The 26,896-nt window shown below is 37.4% G+C and overlaps 1 protein-coding gene and 3 long non-coding RNA genes across 5 annotated transcripts; 2 read left to right on the forward strand and 2 right to left on the reverse strand.

Moving 5' to 3' along the window:
- Positions 1 to 1,220: 1,220 nt before the first annotated feature.
- On the reverse strand, positions 1,221 to 3,312 carry LOC139813074 (uncharacterized). The gene is made up of 4 exons (XR_011732027.1): positions 3,271 to 3,312; positions 2,055 to 2,114; positions 1,857 to 1,972; positions 1,221 to 1,275 (listed from the first exon to the last, which is right to left on the reverse strand). It is a non-coding gene; the product is annotated as an uncharacterized lncRNA (long non-coding RNA).
- Positions 3,313 to 10,032: 6,720 nt separating this feature from the next.
- Positions 10,033 to 12,078, forward strand: LOC139813016 (uncharacterized). Of its 2 annotated transcripts, none has more exons than XM_071778254.1 (2): positions 10,033 to 10,778; positions 11,043 to 12,078. In XM_071778254.1, the coding sequence occupies exons 1-2, from the start codon at positions 10,217 to 10,219 to the stop codon at positions 12,074 to 12,076; spliced, it is 1,596 nt and encodes a 531-aa protein (XP_071634355.1). In that variant the 5' UTR covers positions 10,033 to 10,216; the 3' UTR covers positions 12,077 to 12,078. The 2 variants fall into 2 exon arrangements, with proteins under 2 accessions (XP_071634355.1, XP_071634356.1); XM_071778255.1 differs by having other exon boundaries at positions 10,033 to 11,242; positions 11,497 to 11,599.
- A 9,244-nt stretch (positions 12,079 to 21,322) lies between these two features.
- LOC139813073 (uncharacterized) lies at positions 21,323 to 22,553 on the forward strand. Its single transcript, XR_011732026.1, has 2 exons — positions 21,323 to 21,966; positions 22,131 to 22,553. It is a non-coding gene; the product is annotated as an uncharacterized lncRNA (long non-coding RNA).
- LOC139813072 (uncharacterized) lies at positions 22,413 to 23,123 on the reverse strand. The gene is made up of 2 exons (XR_011732025.1): positions 22,691 to 23,123; positions 22,413 to 22,568 (listed from the first exon to the last, which is right to left on the reverse strand). It is a non-coding gene; the product is annotated as an uncharacterized lncRNA (long non-coding RNA).
- Positions 23,124 to 26,896: the final 3,773 nt, after the last annotated feature.

Consider the following 26,896-nt stretch of genomic DNA (forward strand, 5'->3'; position numbering starts at 1 on the left):
TCCTTTACGGACCAATTCATAAGATCAAAAAAGTGATCAGATCTCTGCTCAACAAATTGAATGGCAACTTTATGGGATAATACCAAATTGTTTATAAGTTGTATGAACGTTTGTTTCAACATGTTGTTATCGTCACGCATACATTGCTCAATTTTCTCAGATTCTGTCTTGAAAATATGTTCTCGCATGCTGTTGTTGACACTAGATAGATTGTACAAAGCTGTTAGAACATCGCATCTCTCATTAACGAAACACTCCGGGTTCAAGAGATTATTTGTGATTGTCCGCACAACTTCCATGATTATCTGATCGGGAAATGCAATCTCTGGAGTGATTGCCAAATAGACTAAGGCTTGCGTAGCATTCGTTTTTCCTATGTTTGTGCCATTCAGTGCTAACGACAACAATGTCTCCGTGCCGCCTTCTTGAACAACTATTTTTCTTAAATCCTGTTGACTGCATATCGCGTTGAAAACGCGAGCTATTAATTCTTTGCTATTCTTTGCCTCGCTGCCTGTTTTAGCGAGGCTCACCAAAGCGCTGGTCACGCCGGCATGCGCTAACACGCGCTGTCTTTCTCCCACATTGTTGTCCGCGACCTGTTTGAGTTCCTTAAGATAAAAACGATCGACAAACGTTTTCTTCTCAATTATAAGATCTTCCTTGTCATAAGCGCTGCACAAGTTCACCAACAATATGTCCACTTGATAGAGAATCGATTGATTTTCAGTCTTGGCAAACTCGATTATCGCTTCATGCAACGGCTTGTTGGTATTCGATCAACGTGTTTTTGACTACGGGATTGAAAGTGAGATACGACAGACCTGCAACGGCCGCCCATTTTCTCATATCTCTCTGAGGACTGGTCAAAAATTGTCTGCAAACCTCCAGCCAAACAAGTATTTGCACTTCATCGTCGACGAACATACAGGCAGCCCGGAAATATTTTATCTCTTCGAATTTGTTCATCTTGCAAATATTCACGAACGCTCGAACCTGAATTGATTTGAACGATGTCAAGTTTTCAAGATTATCCGGGTCCTTAGAATAAATCAGTTTTTCCAATATAGGTAAATTTTCACTTATGAACGTGATAAATTCGTTATATTTGGTTACAACGACATAGATAAATTCGCAAATCACTTTTTGTAGCAATAAGTCATTCTCATTCCAAAAATCCACAATTATCTTATCAAATCCGTCTTTAGTAATAATTGTGTTTGCAACATTAAACGGGCCGAATGTTAAGGTTATCATCGCAACTATTGCATTCACCTGTAAAAAAAAAACGGTTAACAAGTTATGAATTTTTACGTTTTGTGAAACATAATTATTTCAAATAAAAAATTAAGCGACTTATATATATATATATATATATATATTATATATATTATATATATATGTATGTATGTATGTGTACAGTTATACACATGTATAATATATTTAATATTATGCTTTACATAATATATAAAATGTATATGTATATATATATATATGTAGGTCCGGAAGTATGTTCCGGGACTTTTATTTTTTACATCGGTATATTCCAGGACATTTGGCAGTTTCCAGGACTGTCCTGGAAAAAATTCATGTCCTACGGCACGTTTCGGGACAATTTTTTGAATCTGATTACATATATATGCGTTATATTCCAGGACTGTACATTTCAAAAAACGTAAACAGTCCCGGAACATACCTCTAGACCTACATATATATATATATATACATACATACATTTTGTACACACGCGTGCGCGCACGATGCTTGTCTGTTGTATATCGCTTTCAGAATATCAACTAGTAGAAAATCTAACAGACAAATCAATACTTAAAATGGTATAATAATATCGATCATACTCGTCAACAACGCCTACTTTCTCTTCTCAAATCTATAAATATTTCCTTATCCATCTTTGATTTCATCACTTGAAGTTTCACGCAAATCTTCATCAGATTCTGATCTTGAATAAGACCTGCAATTATACAAGAAGTGATTAAAAAAGTAAAAAATGTAATAGAGGAATTAATATTTAAAATAACACAATTATGCATTACTCGTCAATAACGTCCTTCTTTTTTAGAAACGTGGCCACCAGATTCTCAGCTTGGATGGGACTTGCAAATTATACAAAGAATTAATTATTAGAGACGTAAAAAATGAATTAGAACAGTTAGTATTTCAAGTGTTACATATGTTATTAAGCATATTATTCAATTATTAGGCCAAAACATTTATTTTTATAAAATTCAATTTTTTTCAATGGTATAAAGTATTATCAATACTTAAATTTAGTGTTTCCAGTATAATATTTACATTTATAATATATAAGTTTATATTTATGATATATTTGCGCCTTGTACACGTAAAATTCGAGTTTCTACAACTTATTGTTGAAAGATGAGATATAGTGTACAATGCAAATCACTTAACGTTCTTTCCTTATTTTATCGTAAAATATAAAAGTAAATATTTACTTCAGAAAACACTATGAATATGATAAATTTACGAAGTATGTACAGGGCATTTAATAATAGATTTAATAATATATTTATATATATAAAAGTGCGCGTGGATAGGTAGAGCGAAATAAACTAAATAAAAATGTTCTCTAGCAGTTTTGTTCTTTTCACAATATAATTAATGAAAAATTATTTAATAAGATCTATGAATGCGCATGCATCGCCGTAATTCAGTGGCGAATGTAAATGCGTTGCGAGGAAGAGTTAGTTCAGCTTTACGTGCCGATTGCAAATGTTATGTGCGCGACAAGACATTGATAGAAGAGCGCTTTTAATAACCATCAATGAAATATAGATTATCTCATTCGCAGATCTCTATTAATTCATTTTTAAAGTAATTATTGTATTATAAAAATCTCAAAATGGTATAAAACTTTTATATTCAGTTTAATCCAATCTCCCTGTTCACGAACTGTGTTACACTTAATATCTCAGATGCCATATTTCAATTTTTAAAATAATAATTAAGATATATATATATATATATATATATATATATATATAATAATATAAATATAAGTAAAATTATATAATATAAAAAACTGTACATAGTTTCTTTGATATCTGTGGATTTGATAGCGAATAAATCACAGAAAAAAGTTTGATTACATCAAATAAATGTTCTGTAGCAGCACATTAGACGCCAAAATTGTTCGCATAATGCAATTTTGTCGATAAATTATAGTGTTTGAGTCTATGTTATTTTTAAGATTTTATTACGGTTTATAATTTAAGCATAGTGTATAATTACTCGTCGTTTTTCTCCATTTCTTCTTCCTGTTGTCCAAGTAGCGGTATGCTTGTTCGTATTGTACTTGTACTTGTACTTGGCTCATTTAAATCCAAATTGCTGTCTCTCACTGAGCTTGGCGGCAGGTCACAGCTTGCAGATCTGTATATATACGACAGCTTTGATTAATTAAGTAGAAAAAGCGATAGAGTAAGTATAAGTATTTATTTGCATGCGCTTTTTATATATTTGTCAAACTATATGGCAAATTGATTTTGTATGAGGCTCCCTTCTTAAGTCATATAATTGGATATAAATATTATAATACATGCCCCGTGATGAAAACCGGACTATTTATATTTTCATTTATTTATTATTTATTATTTTATTACTGTACCCCTACTTCATATTCATCAATATTTTATGCGTTCTTAGATGAATCAAGAGACACGGTAGTGTCTCGCGCCAAGTACACGCGGAGCGAGACCGACCGTGATGGCTTCTGCCCACAGGACGCGGAAACGCTTGCCGCGCGGCAAGAAGCGACGCGGTAGCCAATCACCGTGTCGCTTTTCCGTAAGAACCAAAAGTTTATTGGCTACCGCGTCGCTTCTTGCCGCGCGGCAAGCGTTTCCGCGTCCTGTGGGCAGGAGCCATGACTCTTTTACGCGACGCGACGGGTTGCGAGTACCCGAGATGTTGAGATCTCGATAACGAGTGAACGGATCAAGTTCTAAGTAGGCTTGATCGATAGCTTGGGGTCCAATTAGGGGGGGGTTTCTCTCATAATATTTCGCTACGTGCCCTACGAGCGGAGATATTGCGACGCAAAGTCCAAATGGGAAAATTTATTTTTAAGATACTCCTCCTAACGCCGACGTTCTTGTATGATGATGACGTCATAATCAGAAACGTCACTTTCACTTTTTCGACGCTGGCGGCGCAGGTATCGCCAGTTTCGATATCGCGCGCGTATTTCAAAATTAGGTCGATAGACTTATCGGTCAGGAGGAAGATTTTTATTTAGGTAAATTAGGTAATATATAATATATATTGAGTCAACGGAAAAGAAGGTTCTCTACGCTCTACGCTTGGCAGAAAGTGCCGCTAGGGAATTTTTAAGTCGATTCTTATGAATCAAGCTTGAATTCGATGTCTAGGTATCCCAGGTTGCCGATGACGAGGTCCAGATAGTGCGCTTCATAGTTTTCGGTGTCCAGGTGTAATAATACGTTGAATTCGATGTCTACGTGTCCCAGGTTGCCGATGACGAGGTCCACATAGTGCGCTCCGTAGTTTTCGGTGTCTACGTGTATTAATACCTTGAATTCGATGTCCACGTGTCCCAGGTTGCCGATGACGGATCCAGATAGTGCGCTTCATAGTTTTTCGGTGTCCATGTGTAATCGTACGTTGAATTCGATGTCTAGGTGTCCCAGGTTGCCGATGACGAGGTCCACATAGTGCGCTCCGTAGTTTTCGGTGTCTACGTGTATTAATATCTTGAATTCGATGTCCACGTGTCCCAGGTTGCCGATGACGGGATCCAGATAGTGCGCTTCATAGTTTTCGGTGTCCAGGTGTAATCGTACGTTGAATTCGATGTCTAGGTGTCCCAGGTTGCTGATGACAAGGTCCACATAGTGCGCTCCGTAGTTTTCGGTGTCTACGTGTATTAATACTTTGAATTCGATGTCCACGTGTCCTAGGTTGCCGATGACAAGATCCAGATAGTGCGCTTCATAGTTTTTGGTGTCCAGGTGTAATCGTACGTTGAATTCGATGTCTAGGTGTTCCAGGTTGCCGATGACAAGGTCCACATAGTGCGCTTTGTAGTTTTCGGTGTCTACGTGTATTAATACCTTGAATTCGATGTCCACGTGTCCCAGGTTGCCGATGACGAGATCCAGATAGTGCGCTCTATAGTTTTCGGTGTCCAGGTGTAATAATACGTTGAATGCAATGTCTAGGTGTCCCAGGTTGCCGATGACAATGTCTAGATAGTGAGCTCCGTAGTTTTCGGTGTCTACGTGTATTATACCTTATTTGATGTCTAGGTGTCTCAGGTTGCCGATGACGAGGTCCACATAGTGCGCTCCGTAGTTGTCGTGTCTACGTGTATTAATATCTTGAAATTGATGTCTAGGTGTCTCAGGTTGCTGATGACGAGGTCCAGATAGCGCGCTCCGTAGTTTTCGGTGTCTAGATGTAATAATACCTCGAATTCGATGTCTACGTGTCCCAGGTTGCCGATGACAAGGTCCACATAGTGCGCTTTGTAGTTTTTGGTGTCTACGTGTATTAATAACTTTAAATCTGAATGTAGGACACGTAGATATCGAATTCGAGGTATTAATACACGTAGACACCGAAAACTACAAAGCGCACTATGTGGACCTTGTCATCGAAAACGTGGGACACCTAGACATCGAATTCAACGTATTATTATACCTGGACACCGAAAACTATAGAGCGCACTATCTGGAACCCGACATCAGCAACCTGGAACACGTGGGCATCGAATTCAAGGTATTAATACACCTGAATACCGAAAACTATGAAGCGCACTATGTGAACCTCGTCATCGGCAACCTGGGACACCTAGACATCGAATTCAAGCTTGATTCATAAGAATCGACTTAAAAATTCCCTAGCGGCAGAATCAAGAATGTTGAGATCAAGAGACACGGTAGTGTCTCGCGCCAAGTACACGCGGAGCGAGACCGACCGTGACTCTTTTACGCGACGCGACGGGTTGCGAGTACCCGCGATGTTGAGATCTCGATAACGAGTGAACGGATCAAGTTCTAAGCAGAGATGCCAATGGTGCTGTTTTGCCCGCTGCCTGCGCGCCTGGTGGGGGCACGCACACAGCTGACGGAGCCGTGTACGTGTGCGCTGGGCGCTCGGCGGCGGCTCGGCCAGCTTCGGGCGGGTAGAAGAGCGCAGACATACACTCGGATGTCTCGTTCTTCCGCGAGTCGTAGCATAGCCATAGCCGGTTCATCGAAAGTCGTATGCGTTAGCGCGTCGACTGACTTGGCTCATCTATTATGTCTCGCGTATCTTTTCTGATGTTGATTTATGAATAAAATATATATATTATAACATTGCAGATGACAATAAAATATCCCTTCCCACACTAGGCGCGATACACTATCGTGTGTCTCTTAATTATTTAAAAGTAATGAAACTAACAACAAAAAATGTTAGTAAAATTTATTAATTACATAAATGATGTCTAATAAAATTATATTATCTTTATTCTGAAAATAAACTATATAAATTAAGTAAAGAAATAAAAAACAGAAAAAGCGTAAATAATAGAAATCCACTCTTGGCCAATATGTACGCTTTCTTCTAAAAAAATCTTGTTATTAATTTAGAAAAACGACTTCTGAATTCTTACATTTTTTTAAATAAAAATATATTACTATACATTATCAGCACACTGCGTAATTTATATTTTGTCTTTACCATATACGATTATATATTTTTTATCCATTTATTTTAATAAATATCTGTACATATTGTTGGAATACATTTACTGACTTAATATGACTCATAAAAATGTAAAATTAAGTAAACGATGACTTTCAGTTTTTATTTTATATTTGCGGTTTATTATTAGTAATAAATTAATAAAGAAATGGAAAGTTTTAAAAATATTTATTTTCTTTACAATTATTTGATCTATATTTATAAAATGTGTAATATTATGTCAGCAATAAATCGTATATTGATTACCGCTTCTACATGACAATCAATATAAAAGATATTTTATGCTCGTAATCTTGCACTTTTTATTTATCAAAATATTTATCAAATTTTTCAATATGTTATCAGCAATCTTTATAATCTATAAATGCATATTTTGGTGTAATAACATGGTCTTTTCATAATAATGTCTGAAAGCTGTACTTTGGATTATCTTAAAAATGAGAACTGACTATATTAAGACTGACCTAATTCATATTTATATAACACCTCTATTTCACTATATCAATTATATGATGTTTTAAATCTACATTTTGCATCAAAGACAATAAATATTCCCCAGACCCCTTTGCTTTTTCAACCACGACCATTTCAGTAAGGAAATTTCTTAGTATATCCCACGACTCAAGAACTCTGTCAATACATGAATAACGCGGAAGTCAGCGAGTTTCGCGTAACTTCAAAATTTTATAATTTGTATCTTGAAAACATTCGCAAAATTCATTGAAAATAGCTGAACGCTTTGGACTACTGTTAATATAACTTGCAATTTCTCTCAGAAATTCTTCGCACATATCAGGCATTTTAGAGCACGCATCATACGCAGCTAATGCAGAACAATGGCAAGGACATGAAAATGTTAATAATTTTTTGCGTTTTGATTCAAGTTTTGTTTTGAAAGATAAATATTTTCCTGTCATAACAGACGCATTGTCGCATGACAGAGCAATATATTTAAAAATGGAATCTGAAGTTGATGCATTTCAGTTTGAAATGCATTGAATAACTTTTCTGCACTACAATCTTTTGCATCAATATCAATTAACTTTACTAATTGTGACCGAATATCTAAAGTTTCGCGATCAACATATCGAACAAGAAACGTCATCCATTTTAGATTAATTATGTCAGATATTTGTCAATAAAAACAGAAAATTTCCGGTATTTTGTATGTAATTAAGTCTTAACTAGGTACGAAACCTCCCTGATGTCTCTAAGACTAGTCACATTCACACATACACACAGGTAGAGAGGGTTTGGAGTCGTTAAATACTGTGGGAGTGACGAACCACGGGGTCCTGATCTTTACCTGTGACACTGTCTGAGCTTTGTATATCCATATTATTATTGTAAAAATATTAAATGTTCTATTTGTTCGCGATAGTGAAATAGAGGTGTTATATAAATATGAATTAGGTCAGTCTTAATATAGTCAGTTCTCATTTTTAAGATAATCCAAAGTACAGCTTTCAGACATTATTATGAAAAGACCATGTTATTACACCAAAATATGCATTTATAGATTATAAAGATTGCTGATAACATATTGAAAAATTTGATAAATATTTTGATAAATAAAAAGTGCAAGATTACGAGCATAAAATATCTTTTATATTGATTGTCATGTAGAAGCGGTAATCAATATACGATTTATTGCTGACATTAATATTACACATTTATAAATATAGATCAAATAATTGTAAAGAAAATAAATATTTTAAAACTTTCCATTTCTTTATTAATTTATTACTAATAATAAACCGCAAATATAAAATAAAAACTGAAAGTCATCGTTTACTTAATTTTACATTTTTATGAGTCATATTAAGTCAGTAAATGTATTCCAACAATATGTACAGATATTTATTAAAATAAATGGATAAAAAATATATAATCGTATATGGTAAAGACAAAATATAAATTACGCAGTGTGCTGATAATGTATAGTAATATATTTTTATTTAAAAAATGTAAGAATTCAGAAGTCGTTTTTCTAAATTAATAACAAGATTTTTTTAGAAGAAAGCGTACATATTGGCCAAGAGTGGATTTCTATTATTTACGCTTTTTCTGTTTTTTATTTCTTTACTTAATTTATATAGTTTATTTTCAGAATAAAGATAATATAATTTTATTAGACATCATTTATGTAATTAATAATTTTACTAACATTTTTTGTTGTTAGTTTCATTACTTTTAAATAATTAAGAGACACACGATAGTGTATCGCGCCTAGTGTGGGAAGGGATATTTTATTGTCATCTGCAATGTTATAATATATATATTTTATTCATAAATCAACATCAGAAAAGATACGCGAGACATAATAGATGAGCCAAGTCAGTCGACGCGCTAACGCATACGACTTTCGATGAACCGGCTATGGCTATGCTACGACTCGCGGAAGAACGAGACATCCGAGTGTATGTCTGCGCTCTTCTACCCGCCCGAAGCTGGCCGAGCCGCCGCCGAGCGCCCAGCGCACACGTACACGGCTCCGTCAGCTGTGTGCGTGCCCCCACCAGGCGCGCAGGCAGCGGGCAAAACAGCACCATTGGCATCTCTGGTTCTAAGAGCCAATTTCACCAACCACAGTTAGCTTAACCGACGGTTAAAGTTAGCAGGATTGACCAATAGAAAGCAGGGTGGAATGGGTGGATTCATTTCTATTGGTCAATTCTGCTAACTTTAACCATCGGTTAAGCTAACTGTGGTTGGTGAAATTGGCCCTAAGTAGGCTTGATCGATAGCTTGGGGTCCAATTAGGGGGGGGTTTCTCTCATAATATTCCGCTACGTGCCCTACGAGCGGAGATATTGCGACGCAAAGTCCAAATGTGAAAATTTATTTTTAAGATACGTATATATACTTCTAACGCCGACGTTCTTGTATGATGACGTCATAATCAGAAACGTCACTTTCACTTTTTCGACGCTGGCGTCGCAGGTATCGCCAGTTTCGATATCGCGCGCGTATTTCGAAATTAGGTCGATAGACTTATCGGTCAGGAGGAAGATTTCTATTTAGGTAAATTAGGTATATACTTATATAATATATATTGAATCAATTGCTTCATGTTTATCTGGAGAGATTTCGTATCCTTACATCGTATTACCACCGCTGCCGGAAAAGAAGGTTCTCTACGCTTGGCAGAAAGTGCCGCTAGGGAATTTTTAAGTCGATTCTTATGAATCAAGCTTGAATTCGATGTCTCCAGTGTCTCCTGTCAGTCAGTTCATCATCTGATCAGTTAACCTATCTCGATCGATCGAGAGACACGGGGAGTCCGGCTCGGACCGTCGCACGAGTCGGACGTGTATGTGAGTCGCTCTCTACCGCTATCGATAGTTGCTAGGCTATAGTTAGTGTCGTGCTGTCTTACCGTATCGGCCCGGGGTGACCCTTTACTCGGGCGGGTGGTATATATTTTTAGTAGCTCCCCTCTCGGAGGGGGAGCAATATTCCGGTAATGAATTCTCCCGTGGACCCGAGCGATATTAACAATGATAAGCATATGCCGATGGACACTTCACAGTGCAATAAGAGGCCGAGGTCGAGTATTTCGGAAGAAAACTTTGACGAGTTCGCTAAAGATTGTTTAACGCTGAACGACCGGATCGAGATCGAGATGTTTCGTGCCGGGATTACTAAAAAACGCGCCACGTTTGTGGATCAGATTAATGACGAAGAAGACTCGACGAATTTACAAGTGCTCCCGCCCCCGGGGAACGAGACGGAGGTGGATAATACGAACTGTGATAGGGGTGACCCTATGAACTGTGATATTAATAATAAAACGAGTGTGACGAAGTCTCCGGTAGACGAAGATATTAACAATAATAGCCAGTACGAGCGCACGCCTGAAACCTTGGGCGATCACGTGAATAACAGCGACGAGCGGCGTGATACGGACGTGAGTCTCATGCCGAGGATTGAAAAGGAGATATATACAGTCAGCAAACAAGGATTGAAGAAGTGTGTAAACAAGCCGGAATTCCAGCGGCATACTGAATTTGACGAACACTATGAAGGTAAAGCTAAGATTACCGTTAGGCTTGATCCACAACATGCCGCTACCAGAAAGGGCATGAACGAAATAAAAATTTGGATGCTCCTTTCTGAGTCGAATATTTGCCCCACAGCCGTGGAAATGCTAAATCACTTCTCGGCTGAAGTGGAATTCGCTAACGCTACGGAGGCCAACCGTGCGCTTAAGATTATTGAAAAATTGAGGGTTCCAAAAATAAAAGCATATATTGAGCAACGCAGTATTATTAGCAAGGGCGTTGTTGCAGATTGGCCGGCCGGCATCCCGGAGCTTTGGGAAGTGCTGCAGGATAGGGCTGATATATTGAGTTTGGAAAGAATGTATCGAAGAAGGTGGGACGTTGCTACTAGAACATCGTCTCTCATGGCCACGGACAATATTATGATAACTTTTAAGGCGAAGAATATCAGGAATCTGAAGATTTTTCAACAGGGTGTTAACCTCAGAGTAAGGCCGTTTATTCCGCAAACAAAACAATGTTTTAATTGCTTTAAGTTCGGTCACACTAAGGTGGCATGTAAAAGCGACACTCGCTGCATTGTGTGTGGAGATAAATCACACGGTAATGCCCAATGTGAAAAAACTATGCGATGTTTCAATTGTCATGGTCCGCATAAATCAACTTTCCGCGGGTGCCCGGTGTACGAGAAAAACAAGAATATAAATAAAGTTATGGCGTTTAATAATATTTCTTTCTACAGTGCGAGAAGGTTGGTGGAGGGAAAATCCCCACCTACAGATAGGCCTATGGACAGCAGGATGGATCCTACTAGCTGGCCGGTGTTACCGCCGCGGAAGACGAAGCCCGCGAAACCGGAAGCACGTGAACCAACACAGCGGAAATTTTCTTATGCTGAGAGTGGTCCCCCGAAAGTTAGAAGCAGAGCAAGGCCTAATTCAGGTGGAATTGGCAACTACTTTGCCCAATTCAATAGCCATGAAGAAGATATTTCTGCGGACAGAAGAGGATTGGCCTTATCTGGTAACCGAGGAGCTTCTTGGTCTCAGGTGGTGCGTCGTGAGGCTGGAGATGATGCGGTGCAGCGGGATACTGCGCCGGGTGAGGTCATCGCGAGCATAATGTCTCTTATTAAGAAAAACCCATCGGCTAGGATAGGCCTGATTGAGGCATTAACGAGGGAGGAGCACGAGGCATCTCTCCCTACACGTGGCGGTGCTGGTAATGGTGCCAAGAAGGATGTGAATATGGAGGATTACCGTAGAAATGGATCGCAGAGCAATAATAGTGAGGGAAGGACTCCCTCCCACAAGAGAGCATAATTCAGGCTTCTACTGTGGAATTGCAGAGGATATCGTAGCTGTAAGGAGGAACTGGCCCGACACGCTTCTGAGTATGACATTGTGATTTTAACAGAAACAAGATGTAAGAGTCCACGAGGTGTTACTCTCTCTAACTTTAAATCTGTGAATAGTGCCAATAGAATGGGTAGTGGTGGTGTATCTGTCTCTCTACGCAATTCTATGGAATTCTCTGAAATCCCGTTACGAGTTGCTTTGCCGGTGGGGTATGATGTTGTGTGTGTCAAGACAAATAACCTATCTTGTAATGTTAACATAGTAGCTGTTTACAGACACCCCTGTGAACCGATGAACAGACATGATTTCAGACCGATTTTTAATGCTATTAGGGGGAATGGCCTGGATACGGTTATTGTGGGAGACTTTAATGCCCATAACACCCTATGGAACTGCCCAACTACTAACGGCAATGGTGACTTGTTACATGAAATTATGGATGAGGAGGAACTGCTGTGCGTGAACGTGGACACTCACTCTCGAAGCGGTGTCAGGGGTCAAAGGGACACTAACCTGGACCTCCTTTTTGGCTCAAGGAAAATTATCGAGGGAGTTTCATACTCGCAGGAACCAGATCCTTGGGGCAGTGATCATCATCCGTTATCTTTTTCGTTTGGAAGCTCCTCTTTGATATATGGTAAGGTTACCAACAGGTTGTCTACCAAGAAGACGGATTGGGGTAGATTCAGTGAATTAATGAAGGAGAAAATGAAGGATATTGCTCAACGACGCATTCTACTGGGGCAGGATTTGGAGGCGTGCTACTCGTCGTTTGTCGCTTCTATTGGGAGCGCTGTCGCGACGGCCTCGGGCAGAAGAAGTACCGATCCGCCCACACACGTCCCTCAGAATAGAAGAAAACCGTCTCATAAGTGGTGGGACGCTGAGTGTGACGAGGTCATCCGTCTCAGAAGGGAATGCTTCAAGTCATTTAAGTCTACAAAGAGTCTACATGATTGGCTTGCGTATAAGAGGGCGACCGCGATAGTTAAAAAAACTATCAAGCAGAAGAAGAAGATTGGCTTCGAGGAGTTCTGTAAGGGCATTGATAGGTTCACCAGCCTATCATATGTGTGGAAGATTATGCGTATTTTCAAGAACGCCAGAAAAAACTTGGAATGGAATACTTGGCCCACTAGGAATAGGGAGGATGTTGTTAAGTCCTCCATTGACTGTCTTGCTCCGCCTTTTGTGGGGGTGGAGCCGGTTTCCGATTTTGATGGATGTCGACCGAATGCTGAGTTGGATGCACCGTTTACCCGGGAAGAGATGACGAGGGCTTTGGAGATGATCCGCAAGGATTCATCCCCGGGGCTTGACGGCATTGAATATAGGACTATCAAGGCTCTTCCGGACATGGCCAAGGAACATTTGTTGGAGATTTACAACAAGGTGTGGTCAACATGCTGCATACCTGGAGACTGGTTTAACTACCAAGTGATTTTTATTGACAAGGTCGGCTGCGAAAAGGTTAGGCCCATATCCCTGTCTTCCTGCGTTGGCAAAGTGATGGAGAGGATGATCAATGAGCGTTTGGTCTGGTGGGCTGAGAAGGAGGACAAATTTAGTCCGTCCCAGAGTGGCTTTCGCAGGGGTAAGTCATGCACCGATAATCTGGTCAGAATTGTGTCGGACATCAAATCTGCGATGTGCGTTGGTGAATACACGTTGGCTGCCTTCCTAGATGTCTCGTCCGCGTATGACAGTGTGGACTATTGGATAATGTTGAGGAGATTGATAGCGCTTGGCTGCCCCCCAGCTATAGCCAGATTCGTCAGTTTGTGGCTGTATCGTAGAAGAGTGCGATTTATAATTAATTCTGGTTTATTTGTGGATCGCCTTGTTTACCGGGGCCTCCCGCAGGGTGCTGTCTTGAGCCCGATACTGTATTCATTGTACACACAGGGTCTATGTGCGGACTTGCCGGAGGGTGTCGAGGCGGTTGAGTTCGCTGATGACATCGGGGTTTATGTACGTGGACCGAATCGGGAGAGAAATAGACTGCTATTACAGAGGGCTATTGATATTATTGCTGAACGACTGCGGGGACTGGGTCTGGACCTGGAACCTAGAAAGACGGTATTGGTGGAGTTTTCCAAGAGCGGGTATATCGACAGAAATATGAGCATAGTCATTAATGGTTGCAGTGTTTTTAATTGTGGCGGGGCCAGATTCCTGGGTGTCTGGCTGGACAACAAGCTGAGTTTTGAACAGCAAATTCAGATCGTGAGGGGCAAAGTGAACCGTGCCAACTCCATTATTAGATATCTATGTGGGGTTTCAAGAGGAATGGAGGTCAACACTGCATTATTGCTATACAAGAGTCTCGTCAGATCGGTTATTGACTATGCGTGCTTCGTGTTCTTCCCCGGGGGGTTCTCGTTGCAGCTTAAGTTAGAGAGAGCCCAAAATCTTGGGATACGCACTGCCCTTGGTTATAGGAACTCTACTCCGAATAACGTGATCATCGCGGAGGCCAAGGTGATGCTGCTCAGGGACCGAGCGCTGATGCTGGGCGCAAACTTCGTGAATAAGGCGATCGCTTACAACACTAATGGCCTATGCGACAAGATTCGTGGGCTGTTGATGGCTGAGAATTTTAAAAGATATAGACAACCTGCATATAGACGCTCTCTCCTTGCGGAGATATGGCGTAAAGTGGAAAGAACGAGAAGGCTTATCGGCCCGGTTGAGAAGCCACTTATCTTCAACGGATTTTTTAATGCCCACACCTTTATTCCGAGGGTGGACTTAGATATTGGTGCCGTGAGAAAAAATAAAAAGGGTTCTGACCGAGCTCTGATCAAGAAGATAATCGAGAGGTTCCAACTGAAAAGCAACCCGGATATCATCTTCACCGACGGCTCTTATAAGGAAGATGCGAGGGCCACCGGTGCTAGTATTGTGATTTGCGATCAAGAGGAGGCTTTCAAGATAAGTCTCCCTAGTGTATGTTCATCTTATACTGCGGAGGCTTTCGCGGTCTGTGCTGCCCTGCGGCTGCTGTGGACGCGAAGATATGAGAGTGGTGATGAAGTGATTATTTTGTCTGATTGCCAATCTGTCCTTAAATCTATTTGCAACAATCACTTGAATGTGCATAAAAATAAGTATGTCACAGAGGCCAGAATATTGATTTATAATTTGGAGAGATTGCGAGGCAAGAAGATCGTGCTGGTGTGGATTCCTTCACATGTGGGCATTCTGGGAAATGAGATTGCTGACGGACTTGCTAAGGAGGCAACGGAGGAGGAGCCCGACCCCACCATCTCGGTCCCGGTGGGGGACTTGTTGGTGCGAGCGAGAGAGGAGTCATGGGAGGCAACGCAGTTATCGATCGAACGCGATGCTCAACACAAGGGCACTTTCTATTTTGATACATTCTATGATCGAGAGGCGAGACAGCCGTGGTTTCGCAAGGTCCGTGCGGAGAGATATTTTGTTACATGGATCAATCGCCTTAGGGCAAACTATTATAATTTGAACGCGTCCCTGCAAAGGAAAAATTATATAGATAGTGCGAGATGCGAATGCGGATGTGAATACGAGGACATTCACCACGTTATTTTGAGATGCAATAAATATGACGATCAGAGGTTAACCATGAATGCCGAGCTGAGAGAGTTTGAATTTACTGAGGATATAGACATATTCCGTTTAATACGTGCGAAGAATTGGGATATAGTGGATATTATTTTTAAATTTATTAGAGCTACGCGTAGAGTGATTTGAATTGACTGTGTTTTGATGGTGATAAAGACATGAGACTATAGTATATGGTCATTATTAGTTTTAGATCAATTGCGCCAAATAGCCTAATGCTGAAGGCGCCTAACCGTCCTCTCCCGAGGATAAATTGGAAAAAACCCCCTCGAGAGACACGGTAGTACGCGCGGAGCGAGACCGACCGTGTGACTCTTTATTACGCGTCGCGAGGTAAGGTGCGACAACGCGCGCATACGCGCGTACGCGAAACGGCAGTAACACCGTAATCGTGCCGGCGATATACTGAATTGAATTGCTTCGTGCTTATCTGGAGATTTCGTATCCCTACATTGGGTGCGTTCAGCCGATACTCCGCTAGCCTAGCAATCGTGAGCAGTCGCTCGTTTTCGCTCGTTTCCTCTCTTTTGACCCAATGGATTAAAAGGAGAGGAAACGAGCGACTGCTCACGATTGCTAGGCTAGCGGAGTATTCGGCTGAACGCACCCATCGTGTTACCATCGCTGCCGGAAAAGAAGGTTCTCTACGCTTGGCAGAAAGTGACGACTGACACGTTCGATCCCGACTTCGTTGATCGCAGAAGAGCTGAACTCGAGGTACGTTTCCGATTTGCAATTATAAAAGTATCGTGCGATGAATGTTGTACCCAATTATAACCTCAAATGAAGTTGTGCACGTTGCTGAAAGATATATATATATCTTGATATATAGGCTACGGTCAACGTGATACAAATGCTCTGGAGCGTTCTTCTTCTCCTTCTTTCTTCATTGAAAGAAAAGAGAAGAGGAATGCTTCGAAGCATTTGTAGTGTCACGTTGACCGTAGCCATAATATTATATTAATACATTATTTTATTTTATATAGGTCAAGGATCATGTTTAGTTTACTTCGTATTATGTTGTCCTATTAGAGAATATAGCGAGTCATGAGACATGATCGAAATCAATTTGTTTTGTGTATAAGGAATATTGTACGATTATTTTTCATTATAAAGACCGTCAGAATTAAGGTAGATGTAAGCGTTAGTTAACAAGAAGTAACTAAAGTCGGGATCATGTGAATTTATTTTGGGACTAGATTTTTCGCCCGCGCTTCGCGCGGGCTCAAAATCTATTCCCCTTTCCCCAAACTCACTCATTAATTAGGAGCACCTTTGATATTCTTTCTCCTCAAACTCTAACCTACATCTCTTCGAATTTTTTTTTTTTAAAAAAAATAATAGATATTATTATAGATGCAGATTAGCATATTGTCAAATATTTCAAAAATGTAATTCCTTATATTAAAGTCTTTAAATTTTATTTTTGCTCGTGCCTCGCGCGTTTTTACCCTCCGTTGATCCACCATTATTAACTCTTTTTTATTTTCTTCTATTTTATTTTATTTTTTCGAAATCATCGAAAACTTAGAAAAATTTGGCACTGGTTTCAAAAAAATCAATTCTTAATGAAAAATTATTCATTAATAAAAAAATAAACTTATCCTCCAAAAATTAAAAAAATTTTGACTCCTATTTCATATATAATTCTTTAAGATTTGGTTAATTAATTCCCGAAAAATTGGAAAAATTTTGTAACCGGTTCCCAAATAAATCGGTAACAAAAAATTATACACTTTATAGCAAACCCCAGGAAATTCTACCTTTATTTCATATACAATTCTTTGAAATTCGATCAATTAACTCCCGAGAAATTTGAAAAATTTTGTAACCGGTTTTCACAAAAATCGGTAACGAAAAATTATCTATAAAAATTATCCATAAAAAAAATTTAGCTTGATCTCAAAATTTACGGAAATTGGAGCAAAAATCGGAAACCTTTTTATTATTAGCAATTTTTCTATAAACTCATCGTAGCCATCCTAAAAAAATTAGAAAATTTTGAAACCGGTTTCCAAAAAATTGATTATGAAAAATTACACACATCTTCGCCATCCCCGAAAAATTAGAAAAATTTGGGCATTGTTTTTAAGAAAGTAACGAAAAATTATCTAAAAAAATTTAGCTAATATCTCAAAATTTGAGGAAATTAGAACAATCACGTACCTACATTTTTTTAAACAAAAATCGAAAACCTTTTTAGGAAAATTGGAAAAACTTCGTAACCGGTTTCAAGAAAATCAATTCATTAATGAAAAATTATCCATTAATAAAAATAACTTATCCTCCAACAATTAAAAAAATTTTGACACGACTGCTATTTCATATATAATTCTTTAAGATTTGGTCAATTAATTCCCGAAAAATTTCAAAAAATTTGTAACCGGTTTCCAAAAAAATCGGTAACGAAAAATTATACATTTTATAGCAATCCCGGGGAAATTCTACCTTTATTTCATATGTAATTCTTTAAGATTCAATTATTTTCCGAGAAATTGGAAAAATTTTGTAACCGGTTTCCAAAAAGATCGGTAACAAAAAATAATACACTTTATATCACTCCCCAGAAAATTCTACCTCTATTTCATATACAATTGTTTGAGATTCGGTCAATTAATTTCCGAAAAATTGGAAAATTTTCTGATACCAATTTCCCTAAAAATCGGTAACGAAAAATTATACACTTTATGGCAATCCCCGGAAAATTCTACCCCTACTTCATACACAATTTTTTTAGATTCGGTTAATTATTTCCCCAAAAATTGAAATAATTTTGTAACCGGCTTTCAAAAAGATCGGTAACGAAAAATTATACACTTTATAGTACTCCCCGGAAATGATGCTCGTATTATAAGTATATCAAACACATTATTATCATTATTAGAATTTCCCGGGGAGTGCCATAAAGTGTATAGTTTTTTCGTTACCGATTTTTTGGAAACCGGTTTCATAAAAATCGGTTATGAAAACTACTATAAATATAAAACCCGACTGTATACACATAAAATACATATAGATAAAGAATAATATTGAAAAAAAATTAAAAATTATATAATTTTTTAAGATTCGGTCAATTAATTTCCGAAAAATTGAAAAAATTTTGTAACCGATTTCCAAAAAGATCGGTAACGAAAAATTATACACTTTATAGCACTCCCCGGAAAATTCTACCTCTGTTTCATATATAATTCTTTTAAATTCGGTCGATTATTTCCCGAAAAATTAAAAAAATTAGAAAAATCGGTTTCCAGAAAATCGGTAACGAAAAACTATACACTTTATGGCACTCCCCGGAAATTCTACCCCTATTTCATGTACCCTTGATAAAAATTCGGTCCACTAACGAATGAGTAGTTCGCGGTCAGACAGTCAGACAGACAGACAGACTTAAAAATTAGAAAAATTAGAAAAACCGGTTTCCAGAAAATCGATAATGAAAAATTATATACTTTATGGCACTCTCCGGAAAATTCTACCCCTATTTCACGTACTCGTGGTAAAAATTCGATCCACTAACGAATGAGTAGTTCGCGATCAGACAGAAAAATTTAAAAAATAAAAAAAATCGATTTCCAGAAAATCGGTAACGAAAAACTGTATACTTTATGGCACTCCCCGGGAAATTCTACCCCTATTTCATGTACTCAGGGTAAAAATTCGGTCCACTAACGAATGAGTAGTTCGCGATCAGACAGAAAAATTAAAAAAATTAAAAAAATTGCTTTCCAGAAAATCGGTAACGAAAAACTATATACTTTATGGCACTCCCCGGGAAATTCTACCCCTATTTCATGTACTCGTGGTAAAAATTCGGTCCACTAACGAATGAGTAGTTCGCGGACAGACGGACGGACGGACGGACGGACGGACGGACGGACGGACGGACGGACAGACAAACAGTCGCGTTTTATATAATAGTAATGATAATGAGTAATGATCGTGCGATGAATGTTGTACCCAATTATAACCTCAAATGAAGTTGTGCACGTTGCTGAAAGATATATATATATCTTGATATATAGGCTACGGTCAACGTGATACAAATGCTCTGGAGCGTTCTTCTTCTCCTTCTTTCTTCATTGAAAGAAAAGAGAAGAGGAATGCTTCGAAGCATTTGTAGTGTCACGTTGACCGTAGCCATAATATTATATTAATACATTATTTTATTTTTATATAGGTCAAGGATTGCCATTTAAAGCTGGTACGTTTGATGGGGCTGTCAGTATTTCTGCGCTTGTGGTTGTGCTATGCAAGCAAAACTTTGCACAATCCTACAAAACGTTTATATCGTTTCTTATCAACGTTGTATGCATGTCTGTCAAGAAGCGCAAGAGCAGTGTTACAATTCTATCCAGAGAACGGTGAACAGGTTGTTGATATATATATATCTTGATATATAGGCTACGGTCAACGTGATACAAATGCTCTGGAGCGTTCTTCTTCTCCTTCTTTCTTCATTGAAAGAAAAGAGAAGAGGAATGCTTCGAAGCATTTGTAGTGTCACATTGACCGTAGCCATAATATCATATTAATACATTATTTTATTTTTAGACGTAGCTGTTGATGAAAGAGAATTAGATGGTGACTTAATTTTGGGAGATATAGGTCAAGGATTGCCATTTAAAGCTGGTATTATTGGAACCACGAGAGTCGCGTGGCAAACGGGAAAAGAAAACCGAGGACAGTAAACCAAGCAGCGGAAAAATATCCCTATTCGACTTTCTCGAGGATAAATTACCTGTACAACCTGAGAGCGTCGAAACAACTAATTTGTCTCAAAACAGCTACATACAAATTAATAAAGTAATCAAGATCGTTTTGAATCAAGAGGATTTGATAATATATATATATATATATATATATATATATATATATAGATTATATAGAGACATTATATAGAGATTATATAGAGACAAAGATTATAAGAGATACAAATTTTTTATTAATTATATAGAGACATTATTATATATAGATATTATACAGAGACATTATATAGAGACATTATATAGAGATTATATAGAGACAAAGATTAAATCCTGTTGCTCTCAACGTCTGCCTCTGCCTCGTCTACCCCAATGGTAATTGGGTGATGACAATTTATATAAGAAGGCCATGAACCTTTCTTCTTGGCGTCGTATCCCCGCGGCTCTGCCTCTTGGTCTGCGAACTGTAAAATAATAAAATTGTATAAGAAATTTTATGAATTAAATACATATAATATGAATTAAATTTTTTATATATTGTAATTATGTGAAATTATGTAAAATATATATTGAAAAGACAGTACTTACCATTTGTACTTTCGCGATTTCTCTCACAATCAGTATGAAACGGTGGTTTCGTTGGCTCCTGCCTCTTTTCAGAGGACAATACGGCCAGTATTTGCCACTGTTTGTTATACAAAGTCTGGAATGAAATCGGCGACGATGGCGGGTAAAGTGTTTAAAAGCGTGGAATACCCTTATAGGGTAGAGAGCCTTTCAGACTATATTCGAAAACTTCACTCTGGCCTAGTTTATATTGATCACTTGATACGCGTATTAAATAGTAAATAACTAGTAATTAGTTTGATTATTGGTTTGATACGCGTATCAAGAGATTGGTGTAAACTAGGTCATTCGAATACACACCAGCGTCGTTCTGGAGCCTTATTCTCGAATCGTTTTCATGAAACTCGCATGCGAAATTCAATGTTTTTCAAATAGAAAGTCGCACACGAAAATCATTAGGGCAGGCTCGAGAATACGGTCCCTGTCCTTGTTCAATTTTTAGTAACAAGATAAAGCGATGCGGTGTGCACTCGAATATAGTTTTTGAATGCAGCCCTAAAGGCTCTATCTATACACGCCGATAACGTCGCCGCCGATCATGTCACCATCGATCACGTTGCTGTCGATCACGTCGCCTATCACGTCGTCGTTGATTACATTATTCGTGGTTGTTGCGTTCCGCGTACGCGTTACCGGTTCCTACGCTTTGTTGACAAATACATTGTGGGATTAATAGCAGAGAAGAATTCTCTCTGTTGTTATTATTAATAGTATTTCGTCGTTGTTCGTGGCTCATAAGCTATTTCGCAAATAGCTTACAATCTCATCATATCTGTGAGTGAAGGTTATATTGTCGATATATTGCGATATCTCTGAGACAATATCTTCATTATACAAGTATGTGTAGAGAAAGGACATTTTGGATTGAATTTGATGATGGAAAAATTATAGAAAATAAACGATGGCCTACAGGTGCTAAAGGTATTTATATATTATTTTTGGAAAAAGTTGGTAAGAAATAATTTATACAAGCAACGTAATATACATGCATATTTTACATAAAAGCAATGTCCGGCAATGTGTATATATATATATTTACAACTTCAGACACATTTCTTTATAAGGTGTAATTTTTTTCTGTTAAGATTAAGATGCGTAACACTACAAAAAGGCGTGATATCCGTACAAAATTACCTTTTTAAAAAAAAAGGTAAAAAAATGCGCCAAGTACACGCATAGTAGTACATATGTATTATGTTGTTACCTCGAAAAAAAACAAAGTGGTAGTATTATACCTCGAAATAACACCCTGTACATACTGTTTATACAATGCGTAATACTACAAAAAGGCGTGATATCAGTACAAAATTACCTTTTTTAAAAAAAGGTAAAGAAAGGCGCCAAGTACACGCATAGTAGTGTATATGTTGTTACCTCGAAAAAAAAAAAACAGTGGTAGTATTATACCTTAAAAAAATCTAAGTAACAAGTGGTAGACGAAATCTTTGTATCTTGAAAAATCTCGAAAAAACCTAAACAGTAGTATCTTCACCTCGAAAAAAAACAAAGTAGTAGTATTATACCTCGAAAAAACCTAAGTAACAAGTGGTGGACGTAATCTTGTATAGTATCTCCAAAAATCTCGAAAAAACCTAAACAGTAGTATCTTCACCTCGAAAAAAAAAACAAAGTAGTAGTATTATACCTCGAAAAAACCTAAGTAACAAGTGGTGGACGTAATCTTTGTATCTCCAAAAATCTCGAAAAAACCTAAGCAGTATTATTTTTATTTCCAAAAAATTATTACTCAAGTGATACACATCACAAAATTACGTTACCTTATCAAAAAATGAGTCGCGCTTCAAGTGATCTATTATTACAATTACAAAAAAGAAATGATATCTCTTTTTAAATTACAGCGCCAATTACAGAGAACATACACTGAGAAAAAAAATTTGTCAATCCCAAGAAATATTTAGTCCGATACGTTCAACTAACCATTTTAGTTAGTTAACTAAACATTAGTTGAATTAATTAATTCTTGATTAAAAAAACGAAATAAATTGTTGAAACAACTAATATTTAGTTAACTAATTAAAATGTTTAGTTGAACGTATCGAACTAAATATTTCTTGGGATTAACAATTTTTTTCTCAGTGTATTTTTCGAGATACAAAGATTACGTCTACCACTTGTTACTTAGGTTTTTTCGAGGTATAATATTACTACTGCTTTTCTTCGATTAGAATAAAAAATTGAATCATGAAGAATTACACAGAGGTAACAGTACAAAATACAAATATTTTATTAAAATATTTAAACCCAACAAGGGAATACAAGGTATTTAAATACAAAGTTTATATATGTATTTTAAAAGATTTAATCGCATCCCAAAGAATTACAGAGGTAACAGTACAAAAATAAAAATATTTTATTAAAATACATAAATTTTCTTGTCAAAAAACTTGGCGCTGCTAGAGAGAGAGAGAAAGAGAGAGAGAGAGAGAGACCTTTTACAAATGTAGATATTACTTATTCTATACTTATTCTATACTTATACTTACTTACAACGTTGTCCCCATAAGTGTTGCTTTAACTTTCTTGTATCATTGCGATGTTTTATTTTGCAGTTGCATCTTCTGCACGTCGCAACTTTGCCTTCTCTAACAAACTGGCTCCATATGTTTGCTCTTTCTACCGCAATTCTATAAATAAAATTACATTTATCAGGTGATCAATTATCAATTAAATGTCTTATTAAAACGTGCATAAAACGTCTCATTTAAAAATTATTAATGTTTTGAAATAATTGTATGTCGCTGTTTGTTTTTGTAATTTTTTAATACATTGTCTAATACGTTGGTTTTGAATGTTTGTCTAGATCTGTTATGTTATATATGTCCATAAGTAGTATTTTAACTCTTGTTTTGGACCGATTAGAGAAAACTTTTTTACATTGACCATACGTTACGCAATTGTCAATCATGTATCACATATTTATTAATATTTTATACGTTTTTGGTTAAATATACATATACTTACTTGCAACCTCGCGAGCAATGACTTTTTAAGTTATAAATATCTCCAAAATGTGCAATGGTCGTGTTGCACGTCCTACACGTTGCTTTGGGGCCTTTTATTGTAAAAAGGTCCCATATGTTCGATTTGTCTTTCGTGGCCATAACTAAAGCGTTTCACCGCTTGATGCTAACTAAGATAAAGCTTACAAAATTGGTCATAGAAGGTCGAGAAGGTAAATATGTTTTTCTTTCCCACACCAAAACAAAATTTAATAAATATAATTGGGAATTCCACCCGCGGGCGGGCAGCACGAGTCGGGTGAGTCGCGCGAAAATTGTCAAAAGTATAGATCGCGATCTGCCAACGTTCCGCGCGAGTCATCAAACGCGAATTTGAATTTACCGACGGTAACATATTATACGTAATATTGACTTATTGACTAATACAACTATTAATGCGAGGGAATTAACTTATTAACTAATATGTACAATGTGAGCGTTAAACAAAATACCTTTTGAAGACCTTCTCAAAACGTTTCAAAATAAATCTCACAAGTGTCTTATGTCTTATGCGCTATGTATACGATTTTTTACTGTGTACGCTTACGAAAGAAGCGAATCGTCAAGAACACTGACAATAATTCTTTCTAGATTCCTTATTATAATGAAAAAGAAATAAAGACGAATATTACATAGTTTCTTTTGCTCAGAATTATTTCTTATATCCCGACAATAAAAGATAAGTTACATTTATCATCTATCAATAACATAAAATAGCGACACTAAAAGTAAATATACAACTTGTGTAATATTGTAAGAATGTTGAGAAAGAAAAAATTAAGGGAAAAAATACATGAAATAAATCCGGATATAATACTTTAGGCAATAACAAAATAGATACTCTATATATTAATTAAATTATTCAGTCACGGTTAAATGGCCGAATAAAGTTTAAAGGAAACTTGGATTATAGACTATTCTCATGCAGAATCTGTTAAAGACGGATGGTCTTTTAATTGTAACAAAGATAATATATTGCAAAATAATTTTAGACTTGTAGATTAGATTAGATTTATTTAATTTCAGCTATACAAAGCCATGAAATGGACTTGGTTTACAATATACCTTAAACACACTCATACCAATTTTTTAACTTAACGCGTGACATTGTTAATTCCTTATTCCGTACTTTTTAATTTCTTCTAAAAAAAAAAAAAAAAAAAAAAAAACCCATCCTTTAATTAAACCCCAACACGCCTAAACCTATTATTTACACGTTAAACTCACAACCTAAACTCAGAAATACTTGACTTAGTCCGCTTCGGCAGTGTCAAGCCAAGAAACGGACATTATTCACCTATACACATACACATACCTTCTAACCGCAACGCGCAACAACTAATATTCCCTATATTTCTTTAAATTTTTCCCAATCTCCTTTAGACGCATATCTCGCTTTGTTTCTAAAATAACCTTCCTTACATCCTACTTTTTCTTTATCCCTACCTTTACCTTAATATTACAACTATTTCCTGTTTTTCAACCATATCTTAATATATTAATAATTCTTTACCTTTACCTTCAAATATTGACGCAACTCTCTCATCTTACAATACATATAATAAACTTATGACTAATAACAAATCTCTTACTACCTAACTAATGCTATCCTATATCCCCAGTCCTTCCGAACTCATCACACCTCCCTATATATGCCCCTGCCTCCTCTTTTTTCTTCTTCCAATAGCATCACTTCTGTGCTCTCGAATCGCTCCGTTCCTCTTCATTATTTGCCAAAATCCTCTACACTGCTTCTCATTCGGTCCTAGTAAATTTCCTCCCAGCTCTTCTTCTCTCGTTCTCACCGAAGCAACATATATTTCCTCCTCGCACGTTCGTTCTCTAGTTATCTTCCCATGCCTCCTATCTACCGTTGCATAATTAATATACCTGGTTCGCCTCCGTGCCATTCAAAGATTCTAATATTTCCAGAAAACTGCTGCGTCCTTTAAACAAGCCTTGCGTGTCCACCTTCTTTTACCTTTCCTTTCCTACAACGCAGACAAGTTTCGCCAGTCCTTGTTCCAGGAATACGCCAATAGCTTTCCTATACCTTTCTTCTTTTCATCTCATCTCTTCTTTATCGTTGGCTTAACCTTTCCTCAGCTATGCTTATCTTCTTTTACTTTCCATTTCCTGGAACACCTCTAGGCCCGCCCATCCTTGTGTCCTAGCTTTATTACACCTTTCTTCTTTCCATCTCCATTGACACGGAACTCGAGAGATTTTTGACTGCTTTTTCTTCTTCCTTCTTCGATAATCCTCTTCACATTTAATCCTCCCTTGTTTCGTATAGCCTCTTCTATAACAGCGCTTCTTTCACCTACCTCTTGTCCTCTCCTCTGTTTTCTATCCTTTACCTCTTTTTCCTTTTCTTATTCTTGATCCAATATTTCCTATTCTAAAATTTGCCCCAATCTAAGATTCACATGTGTTCTGAGTTCTGAGTTCAACCTGTCATCTTTTCAACTATCTTCTTAACCTATACTTAATTCACGACCGAAGGCTCCTTAGCTAATCATTTACCATACAATCTTCTTTACAATCGATCGAAACCTTCCCTACTTTACCTACATACCTTTCCCGCCTATACCGCCTAACTGACTCGTCACCATAACCTCATCCTACCACGGTCTCTAAATACTTTTATATAACTTTTCTCTACTTGCGTCCTACTATCTCCCTTCATTCTCATCGCATCCCCTGCTTACACCCTATCTTTCCAATATTCCTACTTGCCCCATACTAATCTTTAAACCCAGAAACAAAGCTAAAATCACACAACGCACTTTCACCGCTACCATTCACACACGCTCCCTCTAACCAAGTCC

This window comes from Temnothorax longispinosus, chromosome 5 (assembly GCF_030848805.1).
Source record: "Temnothorax longispinosus isolate EJ_2023e chromosome 5, Tlon_JGU_v1, whole genome shotgun sequence".
NCBI lineage: Eukaryota > Metazoa > Arthropoda > Insecta > Hymenoptera > Formicidae > Temnothorax > Temnothorax longispinosus.